General features: G+C 41.9%; 1 protein-coding gene across 2 annotated transcripts in view; it reads left to right on the forward strand.

Annotated features, from left to right (window-relative positions):
- Window positions 1-5,689, forward strand: part of LOC121001896 (N-acetyllactosaminide beta-1,6-N-acetylglucosaminyl-transferase-like) — a 151,228-nt gene extending 145,539 nt beyond the window's left edge. Inside the window, exon 3 of one of the 2 annotated variants that reach the window (XM_040433137.1) lies at window positions 5,060-5,689. In XM_040433137.1, coding sequence (XP_040289071.1) covers window positions 5,060-5,250 — 191 coding nt within the window. In that variant the 3' untranslated portion in view covers window positions 5,251-5,689. The remainder of the gene's footprint in view (window positions 1-5,059) is intronic. The other variant, XM_040433138.1, reaches the window with a different exon arrangement.
- The last annotated feature ends 13,371 nt before the right edge of the window (window positions 5,690-19,060 follow it).

The following is a 19,060-nucleotide window of genomic DNA, read 5'->3' on the forward strand; positions in this document are numbered from 1 at the left end:
GCTTGTCTTCTTTCTTCTTCTTTGATGACCTGGGAGGAAAAGGACCTTTGGTGATGTCACTGCGCTCATCACATGGTCCATCACATGGTCCATCACCATGGTGATGGACCATGTGATGAGCGCAGTGACATCACCAAAGGTCCTTTTCTCCCAGGTCATCAAAGAAGAAGAAAAAAGACAAGCCTGGCTGCGTGAACAAGTGGATGAGGTGAGTTAAATAAATAAAAAATTAACCCCTCCATCCCTAATTTACTTAGCATTCTGTATTAAGAATGCTATTATTTTCCCTTATAACCATGTTATAAGGGAAAATATTAAAATCTACAGAATACCTAACCCAAACCCGAACTTCTGTGAAGAAGTCCGGGTTTGGGTCTGGGTACCACATTAAATTTTTTCTCACACGTGAAAAAAACTGAATAACGCAATGCAATCGCATACAAAACTCACCCCACTCGCAGGCAAAATCGCACAATTTTCCCAGCGATGCACCCGCATCCTATCCGGCCCTCACACGCGACGCACGTGTGAAAGAGGCCTAAAACAGGTGGAGAAAATGGTAAATAAGATAGAACTGCCGGCCCGTCCCCTTCCCCACCCACGCCACGCACACTTTTTAAGACCTGACGGGGGCAGGGAAAAGATTGCGGCGCAAAGGAAACTGTACATGCATTTCTTAACCTCATTTTTCAAAGGCAAAAGGTTTCTTAAAAAAGCATAAATTAGTGATGCAAAGGTAGATCTACCCAGAGCAGGTGTAAAAAGAAATCCAGTGAGACAAATCCAAATACACCAGATTTATTATTTATTTATTCATTTATTAACTATTCTTCCCAATTTAATAAATCAGGTGCAGTTCATTCCAACTGCCCTCTCCCATTTCATTGGTACAGAACACATTATTAATATCATTATTAATAAATATGGACCACAATTATTAACTTTCATCTATTTTCAGGTTGACTGATACATGATTTGGCCATGCTGGGAGTTGTAGTTTAACAACAGCTGGAGCTCAGAGCATTAACCTATCATGCTACTGCAATAAAATGAAATCTGACAAACTCAGCTCTGCTGCATCCTTACACTTTTTTCTGCTTTTTAATACAACAGCAGTTTGACAGGCAGTAGTTCTTGAGTTGCTTCCTGTACATGTATGTACAGAACACGTATTACATTGGTGCTTACGTACAATGGAAGAAACGTTTGTCATTGTGAATATCTTCTTTCATCCTATGAATATTAATGGGAAAATGACTGTACATTTCATCATCTGAGATTCCTCTGTTGTATCTCCATAGCAGTGTAGACATCAGGGGAATAATCAGATATGTCTTTAGGAGACCTTGCGTATGTGTTTATGGTGAGCCGGCATCAGGGGGATAACTGCTGTGGATTATTTCGTGTAACCTGTGTCCTAGTGCAAACCAAACAATATTCTATAGCCACCGCCAGGAATTATAAGAGGGCGCCTCCTCCTAAAATAATCACATCTATTGTGACATTATTAAAGCAATTTTCTTACCAGGAACATTGAAGAGGATGTAGATACAGTTGAATACCATAGTAAAGCAGGAAGCCATCTGCTCCCTGCTCCACCATTCCCCAGCCTTTGCGCTCTCCAGCATGCTGGATGCGGTGACATAATTGCACCTGCTGTATTGCATTGGTGTAATGACCGGCGACACGCACAGGGAGGGAAAAGGGAAAGCCCTGCCCAAGGGAGAGGGAAAGGTGGTGACCCCTGACTCACCTTGCGGCTGGCACCTGACTTCCCTGACATCCCTAGACGGGTTCCTCACCCTTGCGGCGATCACGTGCCTAAACCCTGGCTTTCCCTAAAATGAGCCCTAGATAGTGAACGGGCCGGTGGGATCGCTAGTCCGCACCACTGACACTAAGAGGGAAACACCAGGGAGAGGACAAACAATACAGACAAACACATACACCCAGGTGGGTGACCACAGCAGACCACAAAGGTCCAACAGGGATCCGGAGGGTAGCGTTCTGGACCAACAACCAGAGAACGCAGCAACACAGCTCCAGAGGGTCAGAATAGAAGTCCAGGCAGGAAGCTCTATATCTGGCAACCAGAGAAGTGTGAGAGGGGAATATAAGGAGGTTGGGAGTGCTGGACAAGGAACAGCTGAGGAGAAGGAGCTACGGATCCCTGAGTGAGCCAAAAAGGGTTTGCAAAGCAAACCCAGAAAGCTACCATAAGGAAACAGCCCTATCTTACATAGAGCGCGCAGCCAACCGCCACGACCTCCTGACCCCGGGTACAACGGAGTCAGGCGTGGTTCTAGACACCCTCGTGACAATTGGAGAGCACAAGCCAGGGGATGATCTGCTTCACTTATTAGGGGAACAGGGCTAGGTAAGAATTACTTTTTTATTCTATTCAAACTACAGTGGCTTCACTATTTGAGGGGGAAACACTATTGGAAGAGGGGCACTAGGAGGACAACTGTAATATAACAGGGCAGCACTATTGAAAGGCGGACACTAAAGGGGCAGCACTATTGTGAAGGGATAGTAAGGGGGCAGCACTCTTGTGGGGGGGCATTAGGGGGGCAGCATTATTGTGACGGGACCACTAAGGGGGCAGCCCTGTTGTAAGGTGGACACCAAAGGGGCAGCACAGTGGCATAACTAGAAATGCAACCCCCTGCTCCCGTGCAATCCCCACTCCTGTGGCTAGTCAAGATCGCTCTCTCAGACCAGGCCCGACAGCTGCTCAGTACACTTCCTACAGTATCTCTGTATATAATGTAATTTTATAATACTGTTGAGAGCGCCTTGACAATAAAATATTTTAGTCCTCCTGGGTGGGCCCCTTCTAAGTTTGGGCCCCAAAGCAGTTGCTTCCCCTATAGCTGTGCCCCTGGGGGAGCACTATTTTGAAGTGGTACTAAGGGGGTAGCACTATTCTGAGAGGGGGCAGTTCTAGGTGGGCAGTACTATTGTGAGGGGGGTTCTAACTGGGCAGTACTATTGTGAGGGGAGCAGCTATGGTCATACTTACTGTGAGGGGGCACTAAGGGAGGATAACTACTGTGTGGGGCACTAAAGGGACATAACTATTGTGTGATGGCAGTAGGGAGAATAACTACTTTGTGGGGGAATCAAGGGGACATAACTAGTGTGTGGGGTACTAAGGGGCATAACTACTGTGTGGGAGCACTAAGTGGGCATAACTAATGTGTAGAGGCACTAAGAGGCATAACTACAGTGTGGGGGCAAGTACAGGGCATTCATACTGTGAGGAGGCACTAAAGCAGGGTTTCTCAACTCCAGTCCTCGGGACCCACCTACCAGTCATGTTTTCAGGATTTCCTTAGTATTGAGCAGGTGATATAATTAGTGTTCATGCATCAGGACTTACCACAGGTATTCATTCAGTGGTATATTCTCAAATCCTGACTGGTAGGTGGGTCCCGAGGACCGGAGTTCAGAAACCATGCACTAAAGGGACATAACTACTGTGTGGGAGCACTAAGGGGACATAACTACTGTGTGGGGGCACTAAGGGGACATAACTACTGTGTGGGGGCACATACGGCACTAAGTGAAGTTAAAGGCGTGGCTCAGTGTAAAAAAAAATATTTGACATAGCGTGCTATGTGTGCTGCTGATTCTGTCCTGCCCTCAGCTTTTCAGAAGCTAGGAGGTGCGTATCCTGGCATATTGCCATCAGTGTATATACTCCCACAAAAAAAAATTAATAAAAAGTTATCAAAAAGCCAAAAACACCCCTAAGGCTGCGTTCACACGGGCGAGATTTCCGTGCGGGTGCAAAGCGGTAGGTGAACGTATTGCACCCGCACGGAATCCCCACCCATTCATTTTAATGGGGCTGTTTAGATGAGCGGTGATTTTCACGCATCACTTGTGCGTTGGTGAAAATCACAGCATGCTCTATATTCTGCGTTTTTCACGCAACGCAGGCCCCATAGAAATGAATGGGGTTGCGTGAAAATCGCACGCATCCGCAAGCAAGTGTGGATGCGGTGCGATTTTCACGCACGGTTGCTAGGAGACGATCGGGATGGAGACCCGATCATTATTATTTTCCCTTATAACATGGTTATAAGGGAAAATAATAGCATTCTGAATACAGAATGCATAGTAAACTAGCGCTGGAGGGGTTAAAAAAAAATAATAATAATTTAACTCACCTTAGTCCACTTGATCGCGTAGCCCGGCATCTCCTTCTGTCTCCTTTGCTGAACAGGACCTGTGGTGAGCATTAATTACAGGTAAAGGACCTTTGGTGACGTCACTCCGGTCATCACATGATCCATCACATGATCTTTTACCATGGTGATGGATCATGTGATGACTGGAGTGACGTCACCAAAGGTCCTTTACCTGTAATTAATGTGATTTTTCTCACGCGAGTGCAAAACGCATTACAATGTTTTGCACTCGCGCTGAAAAATCGCGGGTGTTCCCGCAACGCGCCCGCACATTTTCCCGCAACGCCCGTGTGAACCCAGCCTAAATGGTATCAATGGGAAGTACAGATTGCTCTGCAAAAAAATTAGTCCTTACACAGCTCCATACACAGAACCACAAAAAAGTTATAGAGGTCAGAATATTAGGTGAAAAGAAAAAAAATATTTTTTTTCAAGGTCTTTATTTTTTTTCCAGTATTAAAACACATGAAACACTATACATATATAGTATCACCGTAATCGTACTGACCTGGAGAATGAAAGTAACTGGCCAGTTTTACCATATAGGGAACGCCGTAAAAGTGTTTTTTTTTTTTTTCAATTTCACCCCATTTGGAATTTTTCTTCCAGCTCCCCGCTACATCGCATGCAGTATTAAATGGTGGAATTTGAAAGTGCAACCTGTCCCGCAAAAAAAAACAAGCCCTCATATGACTATGTGAAGTTATGGCAGGGGGTGAAAAACGCAAAAACGCAAAAACGAAAAGAAAAAAAACTCTGGGGCTGAAAGGGTTAAATATATTGGGGGAAAAAACTGTATTGTTTGAGCAATCCATGAAAAAAATATTATATTTACTTACCTCTTTAACTGTCTTTCCCAGGACATTTTATACGAGATATCTGCATCTATGGAACTGGGGACCTGCAATGGTTAATGAATTCTAACAGCATTTTTGCCAACAAGTTTGAACTGAAATCTTACCCACCGACATTGGAATGCCTAGAACTGAAGATTAGAGAGCGGGCTCTAAATCAGAGTGAGGTCACCAGGCTGCCTGACTGGTACTTGTAAGCAGAACACTGTGCCTCCAAAAAACAGCATGAAGAATTGATAGATGTGCTCTACCATGGAAAAGCAGCGAAAAGTAAACTTTTTCCTAAGAATTGTCCTTAAAAGGCAATTTGAGGCCAAGAAGCAGATATCATGAAGCAACGTCTTCTTCTCCAGAAATGAGTAAAACGTTAATTAGCCAAAGCGCATATATCATTTTTTTTTTTCTGTAAAAAGTTATTAGTATGCGTTGCTGCTATTCCCTGGAAACGAATGACATCATAGTCACATACTGATGGTGATGCACGGTAGACAAAGGACAAAATGAAGCCAACGTAGGGTTAATAAAATCTCCAACTTCAGAGTACAACAAAAGCTGTGAACCACTAATCCATCTCTTCCACCAATAAGGAAGATCTCCGACAACACTGCTGGTTGGTAGTTGTCAGCAACATGTTTTTTTCTAAAAAAAATAAAAAATAAAATAAAAGGTTCTTTAGGACTAGAAAAATATGGCAGCCTTATTCCAAAAACGGCACCACCCCTGTCCATGGGTTGCGTCTAGTACTGTAGCTCAGCTCCATTGAAGTAAATGAGGCTGATCTGCAATACCACATACAACCTGGGGAGAGGTGTGGTGCTATTTTTCCACTAAAGTAGCCATGTTTTTGTAGTCCCAGAAAAACCACTTTGAGTTATTGTGTGGTCCAAACTACTGTCACCATTGTAAACTGTCTGTATCTTCATGTTACAATGGTCAATGTAGGTCTATTGTGGGGTGAAGTGATTGGAGAAGAAGTAGTACTCCTTTACAGACCTCTTTATACTGTGGTCAAGTCACAAAGAGAGACCCTGACAAGAATTCTGCATGCTGTATCTTTGGTCCTGGCGTCCATGATTAAATATTACATTTATCTATTCCTCATACAATGCAAACATTTTCCAGAATCATTTAAAGGGGTTATCCAGGTTCAGAGCTGAACGCAGACATACCCCCTTCTTCACCCAGGTAGCCCCTCTGACTTGAGCATTTTTTATGCTCCGATGCTCTCCCTTGCCCTGTGCTGTATCACGCAGGGCGAGGGCTCTTTTGTTAATATTTTTAGGCTTCCACCTAGCAATGTTCCCAGTGACGTCATCGGCTGTGATGGGTGGGCATTAGCGCTGTTTTACAGGCTAGGGCAGCTCTAAAGCCCACCCATTAGTGCCATCCCTGGGCTCACTGCTAGGCTAAAGCCTCCGCCTAGCATTCCTATACAAAGACCCGGTACGTCACCGGATCTGCTGAAAAAGCCCTTGTCCTGAGCGATTCAGTTCAGGGCAGGGCATGAAATGCTCCAATGCTCCACTCAAAGGGGCGGACTGGGTGAAGAAGAGGTTATGCCCGGGTTCAGCTCTGAAAATGCTCCTGTGTTGAAATATTGCTGTAGCATACTTGTTATGGTGCCCCCTGCTGGTCTTTTCTTTCTTTCTCAATCAGAACATCAAAGCTTTGTTAATGTATTTGAAGCCAGGTACCTGTGTGTCCATCACACGACCACTTTTAGCCACTGGAGTTAAACTATTTAAAGAGGACCTGTCACCACTCCTGACATGTCTGTTTTAGTTCTTACTCGCATTCCCCATGTAATAACAGGTCTTACTTTCAGAATCATGGGTGGGCAGTGTTTCCTCCACATGAAGAAGCTGCCTGGTGTAAACCCAGTCTTAAAGAGAATGTGTTATCAGAAAATGACCTATTGTTTAAATCAAGTTTTTATGTTAAACATGTATTTTTAGAATTTTTGTGATAATTTTAGGTATTTTTTAAAATATAGATAGCGACATAAAAATGATGCAGTTTTTGCACTGGCCACGAGGACTAAAAATATGTCAAGACTTTCTGTTCTTTGACAGCAGCCCCATGGGCTATAGACACATTAGACTGGAGGCAGGGTCGGACTGGCCCCCCCAGAGCACCAGAGGATCCTCCGGTGGGCCCAACAATAATGGACCCTAATAAAAAAAAAAAGGCCCTTAAGGTCCTGTATACACAGAGTGTGTGCCCTCAGAATCATTACCTCTGGGGGTTCAAGGGGCTTCAGTCCGACACTGACTGGAGGTTAACTCATTAACTTTCATGGGAGATTTTTCTAGGCATGTTGTGTGACCTGTGCAGAGATCAGGAGGGAGTAGATAAGCTGTGATATCACTTACTGCGAATGGTGGATCCTGTTATCTATACAAAAGTGATAGCTGTCTGTAATTCTGCTTGTAATAATAATCCAATAGCTTCTGAAAAGTTACCTGACAAAACAGGAGGTCTAAACTCTATTATTAGGCCTGGTGGGCAGTGCTAAAACTGCACCATTTTAGAATTTTTTTATTTAAATATAGTTGGAAAATATACCAAAAAATCACCATAAATTCAAAAAAAATTTAAACATAAAAATGTTACCGTATTTAAACATAAGGTAATTTTCTGATGGCACATTCCCTTTAACATATAGCATTCTAGTACAATGAAGATAATAGATGTACCTGCACCAAGTTAGGCGCCCCACAATTTCCAAATGAGTCTGGGCAGCCAGAAGAGCCCTCACATGAGCAGCCTTGGCCAGTATCATCCATAAGGAGATTCCTAGGGTTTACACGCCACAATCTTTTCCGTGACGTGATTCATTTTAATTGCAATTACCTGTAATAATTGTTTCAATATAAGTTAATCTGAGATGTTAAGACATTGGCCCTGATATAGGCCCCATGCAGATGATAGTATCCTTATTTCGGTCTGCATTTCACGGATCTGCAAAATATGGTTATATTTCATGTGCATTCCATAGTTGTCTCACTCCCATCAATAGAAATGGCTATTCTCATCCACAATGCAGTCCAGAATAGGATCTGCAGTATAATTTGTGTAACAGCCAAACGGATCCGCAAAAAATACTTATATATGCGTGGCCCTATAGAAATGAATCCACAAAATATCTGGATAGCACATGCATGAAAAATCTGGTCGTGTGCATGAGGTCTTCGGATGAGTTAGACATGGTAGACAAGTAGCACGTTCGGGAACGCCAGTCTTGATCACCAGTCTTGATCTGGAGTGGGATGCTCCTAATGTATTAAAAGGCATTAACTCCTCTTAATAAATCATTCACATCTTTGAAACTTCAGGCGCCAGAAACTCAAATTTACGAAAGTGAGGTTTGAGCTATAACTTACACCATATCAAAATGGGTTATTAGCTTATATGTAACCTTTGCATTTAGTGGTATGAGAGTGTTGCTCTATTCTTTTTTTCTTTATCGTGTCGTGCAGGAAGTTTTTAGCCTTTTTTGTGTTTTTTTGGTCTTTGGTCCCTACTTCTGCATCAAAAGTTCAGAAGCAGAGATGGGCATCACAGCACAGGTATCAATAGTATATATGAAGCAAGACTTCAAAGAGCACTGTAAAAGACACTGATTGTTAAAGGGGTTGTCCGGGTTCAGAGCTGAACCCGGACATACCTTCATTTTCACCCCGGCAGCCCACCTGACTTGAGCATCGGAGCAGTTCATGCTCCGATGCTCTCCTTTGCCCTGGGCTAAATCGCGCAGGTCAAAGGAATTTTTTGGAGATCCGTGACGTACCGGGCTCTCCATGGGGCTGCCAGGAAGCCCGGTGACATCACCGGCACTGATGGGCGGGATTTAGCGCTGCCCTAGCCAGTAAAACGGCTAGGGCAGCGCTAAAGCCCGCCCATCAGTGCCGGTGACGTCACCGAACACACTGCCGGGCGGAAGTTTCCACCCGGCAGTGTGTTATTGAAAACAAAAGAGACCTTGCCCTGCGCGATTTAGCGCAGGGCAAGGGAGCGCATCAGAGCATGAGATGCTCTGATGCTAGCCTCAGGGGGGGTGCCTGGGTGAAAATAAGGGTATGTCCGAATTCAGCTCTGAACCTGGACAACCCCTTTAATAAATGTCTCAGGTCATGGCGGAAACTAGAGCAGAAGTAGCTGTGCAAGCAAGACCTATAAAACGTGACATCAGCATAGCTATTATATTTAGTGCTGACGTACTCCACTAATGGCTAGACCTCGTGATATTATTGGGAAATATCAATGTAACTGCCCTTTCAATCAGTGACAATAGACTACTATGCAACAGACACTAAAATGGATCTTTGCTAGGAATCATTATCAAATGCACAGAATAGTCCATGATAATGGCAGCACCATCATGTCCAACACTGTAGACATTCATCACCTTATCAGCACAGCTACCTCTGCAGTTATTTCTAGAATTCCATATCAAACTGTATATTATCAGAATCCAATGTAATTAAGAAATATTGAGTGGTTCTTCTCAGTCCAAGGCTACGTTCACAGAACCGTATCCATTTTGCAGTCTGCAAATCCAAATTTCCTCCTGCCCCATTGTCAAATAAATAGGACATGTTCTATAATTTGGGGCACATCTGTGTGCTGTCCACATTTTTTGCAGCCCCTTAGAAATGAATGGGTCCGTGTCCGATCCACATACGATCATGTGAATGAAGTCTAAATGCATTTTTGTAAAATACCACATCCTGAGAGGGGGAAATGGTGTGGCATTACCCTTGGCAAGCTGTTTGCCTCTTCATTGCTACCTGCCCATCTCTATCTTTTAGGCCTCATGCACACGACCATCTTTTGCGGTCCACAAAAAAACAGATCCGCAACGTCATGACATCCGTGTGCATTCGGTACTTTGCGGAACGGAACAGCTGGCCCCTAATAGAACAGTCCTATCCTTGTCCATAATGCGGACAATCATAGGACATGCTCTATTTTTTTGCGGAACGGAAATACAGACATACGGAAACGGAATGCACACGGAGTACCTTCCGTTTTTTTTTGCGGACCCATTGAAATGAATGGTTCCGCATACTATCCGCAAAAAAAACGAATGCACACGGAAAGAAAATACGTTCATGTGCATGAGCAACGGAAGGTGCTCCGTATGCATTCTGTTTCTGTATTTCCGTTCCGTTAAAAGATAGAACAAGTCCTATTATTGCCAGTAAATCACGTTCCGTGGCTCCATTCAAGTCAATGGTTCCGCAAAAAAAACGGAATGCATACGGAATGCATCCGTGTGTCTTCCGTATCCGTTCCGTTTTTTGCGGAACCATCTATTGAAAATTGTATGCCCAGCCCAATTTTTTTATGTACTTACTGTTTAAACATTATTGTATACTTCCGTTTCCGTTTGCGATCCGCAAAAAACCTATCACAAACGGAACTGCAAAACGGAACGGAAGCGGAAACACTACTGAAACAAAAAAACTGATCCGTTTAAAACGGACCGCAAAATACAGAAAAAGCCATACGGTCGTCTGCAAAAGGCCTTAGGCGTAGTTTTCCTGATAGGCAGCCCCAGACCCTGTATAGAGACAATGCCTGCTACCACTCCATGAGGGAACTCTGGGCTGTCTTGAAACAATGCAGATTACGTAAATTATAATCCAGCCAATGTTTCCAGATGAACCTGAAATATAATGATCAGTATTTGTAACGTCATCATATTTTCCAGGCAGGTTTTCCTTTTCTTAGACCCTACCAAGATTCTCCAAAAAAAAGAGTTATCCCTTTATTAGGGTCCCTACACCTAAGGATATACTCAACATTTTAAAAAAAACACCATACAGTATGTCTTTTTCCCAGAGCGTATGTGGCTTTTATGATAATTTTATGCGTGCAAGTGTGGATGCCGTTTTTTTGTTCAGACATTTTTTCCACTAAGAGAAGTCTAAAAAAAATGCCAGAAGCTTCAACATGCTGCATATAACAAATAACGGGGGGGAAAAAAACGATTACAAAAAATAACACTAGTCAAACACTTGTCTTCTCCGTATTTCATATTTCCCATAAATTTTCAGGTAACATCTGGAGCTGGCGTTTTTACCGCAAAATGAAAAGATCAACACAAATACATGGGCAAAAAATCCACAAAAATGAAATTGCTGAAAAATGACGCAAAATGTGTGTTTTCAGACGTACTGTGTTTTTGTGCTGTGCAATCGTGAAAAGAAGTAGAAGCAGGGGGCACCAATGTTTTAAAGGACACATATGAATGAGCATTTATCCTTTATTTTATATATGCCGATGTTTGGGAAGCCATATAAACGAGTACTATGCTCTAGAAATGTATCTCTTGTCAGTTTCACTATTGCACTGAGTAACCTAAAATTGTAACTGGTAAAAACAATTTATATAGTATGAGTTTGTACACTCATTTTGTGACTGTGACAATAATTGCTATTTTTATATGTATATATAGTAAATGAATGCACTGTACAATGATATAACTTATAGCTGTAAAGGAAACAGTTTACTATGGTGTTATGAAGGAAAACAACATATACGGTATATAGAAAATGCATATACTACTCCATACTTATTTATATATATTTCTCTGCATTGCAAACATGATAAGTAATATTAATGAAGGAATTAAATGAATAAATAATATGAAAACATAGCTGTGATTATAGTAAAATTAAGAGATATAGGCCTATATATATATATTTACGGTATTTATTAAGCCATGAGCCAAGACACAGAACTGCAAAATCTGTTGTATAGTAGTCTGGCACATAGTCTGTTGACAATTAAAGTGGTTCTCTCATCACATGAGATCCCCGAAAAATAATTAGATTTTTTTATCCGGTGAAAGTTATTGTTGTATGAGAAATATAGTATTATATGAAGACTCCATGCAGGGGTCTGAGTTGCTGCTAGTGGTTCTCCGTTGTGGCTCTTATAGAAGATCCTGCACGAGGATCTTTCTTCCTGTCCATATGCCCTGTTAGGATTATGATGGAGTCCTGATGGGATACCCCTTTGAAAGTTCAAGACCCCCAACAAAATATGCATTTGGTTCAACAGGTCATGCCATGTAAGGCCTCATGCACACGACCGTTGTTGGGTTCCGTGTCCGTTGTTCCGTTTTCCGTGATTTTCTGCGGACCCATTGACTTTCAATGGGTCCGTTGAAAACTCGAACAATGCACCGTTTGTCATCCGCGTCTGTGATCCGTGTTTCCAGTCCGTCAAAAAAATATGACCTGTCCTATTTTTTTCACGGACAACGGTTCGCGGACCCATTCAAGTCAATGGGTCCGTGAAAAAACACGGAGGCACACAAGATTGTCATCCACGTCCGTGATCCGTGTCCGTTTTTTTCCTATCATTTGCAAGGCAAACTTGACTTAGATTATTTTTTCACTTTTCATGTCTGGTGATCCTCCAAAAATCAAGGAAGACACACGGAAACAAAAACGGAAAAGGTTAACGGAACAACAGAACCCCGTTTTGCGGACAGTGAAAAAATACTGTCGTGTGCATGAGGCCTTAATATGTGTTATCTGGCTGACTTGTCATCGTAAATTTATATTGCTGAATAACCACTTTATCTTCCAATGAAGTTGGATGTAGAACAGACCCGCCAGATCAAATACGAATGATCTAACCCCTTCCCAAAGTAGACAACCAAGAATGCTGCTATTTCTTGTATTTTTCAGAAATGTAATGCATGGCCTTATACTGTCATAGCTTGGTTGAGGTTATCATAATACATATAAATTCTGCACTTGGGTAGCTTTATGTGCACATGGTCAGTCCTGAGTGATAGTGAGATATGTATGATACTGACAGCACTGTATATAATGCCACCATTACAATGTAGCTATGCAATAGTATCTACATTTTATAAATAGTCTTACTTCATTAGTTTTAATTATATTTTATTTACTTATTGTTTTCCTTCACAAAAAAAACCTCAAAAACGTCCATTTTGATTATACTTTTTTTTTTGTTTTCAGCATTAATGCTCACATTGCATTTTATCATCCACTGTCAGATGTCAGTTGTATCACAATCCGTTTTCATTATTGTTTAACTGAAAGATTTGTTTGATGTATAGTTATGTGAGTTTATGACAATTAAATGTAATGTTTTTATTATTCTATTTATAAATAATCTAAATTGTTACAAAATGTTTTCTCACGCTTCATTGACTGTTTTTTTGAAACAGAATTTATTTGCATTAGAATTCCTTTGTTTTTGCCAGTAAAAGAATATTTGTGGATTTGCACACTTCTGGCTAACATCTGGGTATGATACATTCACATGATAACGTTATGCCCCATGTCTACAGCTTACAATAGAAACAGATGATGGGCTCAGGAGAACAATGACACCTATCTTTTGATATGGAGATGCAGCAGGCTGAATTTGTCAACCAGAAAGACCTGAAATTGTCACGTGGTACAAATGATTGTGGTCCTCCATAACTCCTCAAATATGATATATCAATATCAATAGCAGCTCCTACAGGCAGACAGGTTGTGTCTCCCCAGGTCCATGGAGATCCAGGAAGGTCACCTGCTGATACATGCATCTGTTGCTAATGAAAGGCTCAAAGATGTTTAAAGGCTATGTACACCTTTGGGGGCAATTTCTTTTTATGATTGCATTTTACTCATTTGGGGCTAAAAATAATTTTTTCAATTGGTCTTTATTAAAATTATTGAGCCGTTCTGTCACTGTTTTTCTAGCTGTGTGCATCCTACTTTCACTTTGTGACAGACATCTAATAAACCATATCTCTAAATTACTAAATGGTCATAAACACTTATTTAAGTCACATTCTTATCAGTAAGATAGGATTGAGCTTTGATGAGCGTTTCTAAGGTCACAGATAAGGAGCTGTTAGCTGAGCTACCCGACAGAACTGTGAAAATTCTGATCCTGCTTGTAGAGCATCTCAGTTCTATAGAGAGAAAAGGACTCTATATTTTTATTAAAGACCAATTGAAATAAAGATTTTTAGCTCACAATGAGTACAATGTACCAATAAAAAATTAGCCCCCAAAGGTGTACATAGCCTTTACACCACTGCTTAGTGAGCATGGCAAGTGTAAATTATTCATCTGAATCTTCTATGCTCAGAACCTTCCTTACACTAATAGCATATCAGGAAAAAAAATATATCGTTACTATTGGATTTATGTTGGGGAAAAAGGTTAATTTTATGAAAAAATCTCAGAGTTCAGTTGCCTTACATATGTCCAGAAATCCAGTTTTTTTCCGGCGTGGTGCAGAAATGCTACAAAGAAACTGAAGCTAGAACTGGTTATATCATTTTCTATGGGATCAATCATATGTACTGTGGTATCAGTTGTGATACTAGATGTGAAACAGACGCTGCCTGCTGCATTTTTCATTCTAGTTCTATCAGTCTATGGACACTGGACTTGTGCACTAAAGTACATATACCGTATATATCGGTTGTGTCCGGCTCCGCAAAAGAAAAAAAAAAAAAACTGGCTGGACGAAGTCTGAATTCGCTCTCTGCTTAACTGATTCACCATGAGGGAATTTCATACGTAGATTCTTGGGTGCCTCATGACAAAGCAAATTAGGATTAGGTGGCGTAAGTGAAGGGTCCTTTGCAAAATCTATATTTTAGGATGATATTTAATACTTTTAACCCCTTAAGGACACGGCCATATTTCACCTTAAGAACCAGGCCATTTTTTGCTAATCTGACCAGTGTCACTTTAAGTGGTGATAACTTTAAAACTCTTTGACTTATCCAGGCCATTCTGAGATCGTTTTTTCGTCACATATTGTACTTCATGACACTGGTAAAATGAAGTAAAATAAAAATCATTTTTATTTATAAAAAAAATACCAAATTTACAAAAAATAAATAAAAAATTGCAAATTTTCAAGTTTCAATTTCTCTACTTTTATAATACATAGTAATACCTCAAAAAATAGTTATTACTTTACATTTACCATATGTCTACTTCATGTTTGGATCATTTTGGGAATGATATTTTATATTTTGGAGATGTTACAAGGCTTAGAAGTTTAGAAGCAAATCTAGAAATTTTTCAGAAATTTTCAAAAACCCAATTTTTAGGGACCAGTTCAGGTCTGAAGTCACTTTGTGAGGCTTACATAATAGAAACCACTCAAAAATAACCCCATTCTAGAAACTACACCCCTCAAGGTATTCTAAAATGATTTTACAAACGTCGTTAACCCTTTAGATGTTGCACAAGAGTTATTGGCAAATGGGGATGAAATTTGAGAATTTTCATTTTTTGGCAAATTTTACATTTTAATCCATTTTTTCCAGTAACAAAGCAAGGGTTAACAGCCCAAAAAAATTCTATATTTATTGCCCCGATTCTGTAGTTTGCAGAAACACCCCATATGTGGCTGTAAACTACTGTACGGGCACACGGTAGGGCGTAGAGGGAAAGGTGCGCCGTGTGGTTTTTGGAAGGCAGATTTTGCTAGACTGGTTTATTTACACCATGTCCCATTTGAAGCCCCCCTGATGCACCCCTAGAGTAGAAACTCCATAAAAGTGACACCATCTAAGAAACTACACCCCTCAAGGTATTCAAAACTGGTTTTAAAAACTTTGTTAACCCTTTAGGTGTTGCACAAGAGTTATTGGTAAATGGGGATAAAGTTTCAGTATTTCAATTTTTGGGCAAATTTTCCATTTTAATCCATTTTTCCAGTAACAAATCAAGGGTTAACAGCCAAACAAAATGCTATATTTATTGCCCCTATTCCCCCAGAAACACCCCATATGTGGTTGTACACTACTCTACGGCCACACGGCGGGGCGTAGAGGGAAAGGAGCGCCGTGTGGTTTTTGGAGGGCTGATTTTTATGGACCGGTTTATTTACACCGTGTCCTGTTTCAACGCCCCTGATGCACCCCTGGAGTAGAAACTCCCTAAAAGTGACCCCATCTAAGAAACTACACCCCTCAAGGTATTTAAAACTGATCTTACAAGCTATGTTAACCCTTTAGGTGCTCCACAAGAGTTATTGGCAAATGAGGATGAAATTTTTGAAATTTATTTTTTTGCCAAATTTTCAATTTCAACCCATTTTTTCCACTAACAAAGCAAGGGTTAACAGCCAAACAAGACTGTATCTTTATTGCCCTGACTCTGCAGTTTACAGAAACACCCCATATGTGGTCGTACATTACTGTACGGCCACACGGCGGGGCGTAGAGGGAATGGAGCGCCGTGTGGTTTTTGGAGGGCTGATTTTTATGGACCGGTTTATTTACACCGTGTCCTGTTTCAACCCCCCTGATGCACCCCTGGAGTAGAAACTCCCTAAAAGTGACCCCATTTTGGAAACTACGGGATAAGATGGAGGTTTTGTTGGGACAATTTTTAGGGTACATATGATTTTTGGTTGCTCTATATTTCATTTTTGTGAGGTAAGGTTACCAAACATTGAAATTCTGAAATGTAATCTCCATTTGCCATTAACTGTTGAGGAACACGTAAAGGATTAATAAAGTTTGTAAAATCAGTTTTGAATACCTTGAGGGGTGTAGTTTCTTAGATAGGGTCACTTTTAGGGAGTTTGTACTCTAGGGGTGCATCAGAAGGGCTTCAAAAGGGACATGGTGTCAATAAAAAAGGCCATCAAAATCGGCCTTCCAGAAACCATGTCGGTCCTTTCCTTTTGCGCCCTGCCTTTTAGTGATACAGCAGTTTACGACCACAAATGTGGCGTTTCTTTAAACTGCAGTATTAGGGTAATAAATATTAAGTTTTGTTTGGTTGTTAACCCTTGCTTTGTTACCGGAAAAAACGGATTGAAATGGAAAAGTGCCAAAAATAGCTGTTTTGGCACCGTTTTTAATTTTGTTTTTGGACCGTGTCTGGGGGGTTAGGTCATGGGGTATTTTTATAGAGGAGATTCTTACGGATGCAGCGATACCTAATAAGTCTACTTTTTTTAAATTATTTAGGTTTTAGACTATATTATCCTTTTTGATACAAATTTTTTTTTTGTATCTCTAAAGTCTAAGAGTCATTTTTTTTGTTTGTTTTTTAGCCGATTGTATTAGGTAGGGGCTCATTTTTTGCGGGGTGAGGGGACGGTTTTAATGGCACTATTTTGGGGGCTATATGACTTTTTGATCGCTTGCTATTAAACCTTATGTTATCTAAGGTGACAAAAAAAATTGTCACTTTTTTTTTTTTGTGACCGTGTTAATCTGGGGGGTTAGGTCATGGGGTATCATGGGGAGATTATTACCGACGCGGTGATACCTAATTTGTATACTTTTTATTATTATTTTAGTTTTACAAACTTTTTGAACAAATTTTTTTGGGTGTCTCAAGTCATTTATCGATTGTCAGTGGCTAAATGGAATTAAAATTGGGAAAGGGGATTATAAATTTAGTACTCCATGGAAGTGTGGTACTCCCTGAAGCAACTGTCAATGCAGAGGCCCGGATGATCTGGGCACATGTCACATTGAATAGTGGTGTCCTTCCGTATCCCCCTCCTGTGACACACTCTGCACTTTTTTGGGGTCCGTCCCTTCTTTCCAGTATGGGGGACCAGACAAGGAAAGTGTTGGCCAGGGACGATCCGGGCGCCTACAGTTCCCGAGGTACTCCGGTCTGCACTTTCCCGGTCCGAAAAGATCAGGGCCTTGAGGACTGCCTCATAGAACTGGAGGAATTTCCCTGTGTTGCCAGTGCACTGGAACAGTACAAAAGAGTTGTACATGGCAACCTGCACCAAGTAGACCGCAACTATTTTGTACCATGTCCGCGTTTTGCGCATGGCGTTATATGGCTTGAGGACTTGATCAGAGAGATCAACTCCTCCCATATACCGATTGTAGTCGACGATACAATCGGGCTTGAGGACCGTTGCCGCAGTACCTCGCACAGGGACAGGGGTGATGCCGTTATCGTGAATTGTGGACAGTACAAGGACATCCCTCTTGTCCTTATATCTGACCAGCAGCAGGTTTCCACTGGTAAGGGCACGAATCTCACCCCTGGGGATAGGTACCTGGAGGGGGTGGGCAGGGAGGTCGCATTGATTTTTCCGCACGGTCCCACAAGCGGACGTGGATCTGGCGGCGAGGGACCTGAACAAGGGGATACTAGTATAAAAGTTATCCACGTAAAGGTGGTAACCCTTATCTAACAGTGGGTGCATAAGGTCCCACAAACAAGTTTCCCGCTACAACCAGAGTGGGGGGACATTCTGGGGGTTGAATACATGAATCTCGCCCCTCGTACACACGAAACTTGAAAGTGTACCCTGAGGTACTCTCACAAAGTTTGTACAGTTTCACGCCATACCTCGCCCGCTTTAAGGGAACATACTGGCAGAAAATGATTCTCCCCTTGAACGCAATGAGAGACTCAACAACCGCGACTTCCCTTCCAGGTACGTAGGCCTCCAAAAATGTCATATTGCAGGCATTTCTGGATGGCCTCAAAACGGGAGAGTGTCATGGCTGTACTGTAGAGTGGGGTCTGGTAGAGGACATCCCCACTCCAGTACAGCCTGGCACTAGTTTTTTTTGACTAGGCCCATGTGCAGCACGAGGCCCCAAAATGTCCTCATCTCGGCTGCACTGACCGGGGTCCAGCCACCGGGCCTAGCCAAAAAGGAGCCCGGGTTTTGAGCGACAAACTTTTGGGTGTACAGGTTCGTCTGCTCCACCATTAGATTTACCAGTTGGTCACTGAAAAAATGACTAAAAAAGATGTATTCAGTGAAGCCCACTGTGTAAATCTGGATTCCTGGTTGTCCAACAAAATCAGGAATCACGGTCTCAAATCGCTCTGGGGTACACCAGCCAAGTTCACCTGCAGGGGGCTCAGGTGGACTGACCTGGTGGGCCGGAAAACTAGTATGAGCCCCAGAGCTGCTCGTATAGGGTGTGCCACAGGGTCCCTAGCATGGGGGACCCCTCGATCCGCCTGGCGGCGTCTCCGCCGCCATGGAGGCTCATCA

This window comes from Bufo bufo, chromosome 5, assembly GCF_905171765.1.
Source record: "Bufo bufo chromosome 5, aBufBuf1.1, whole genome shotgun sequence".
NCBI lineage: Eukaryota > Metazoa > Chordata > Amphibia > Anura > Bufonidae > Bufo > Bufo bufo.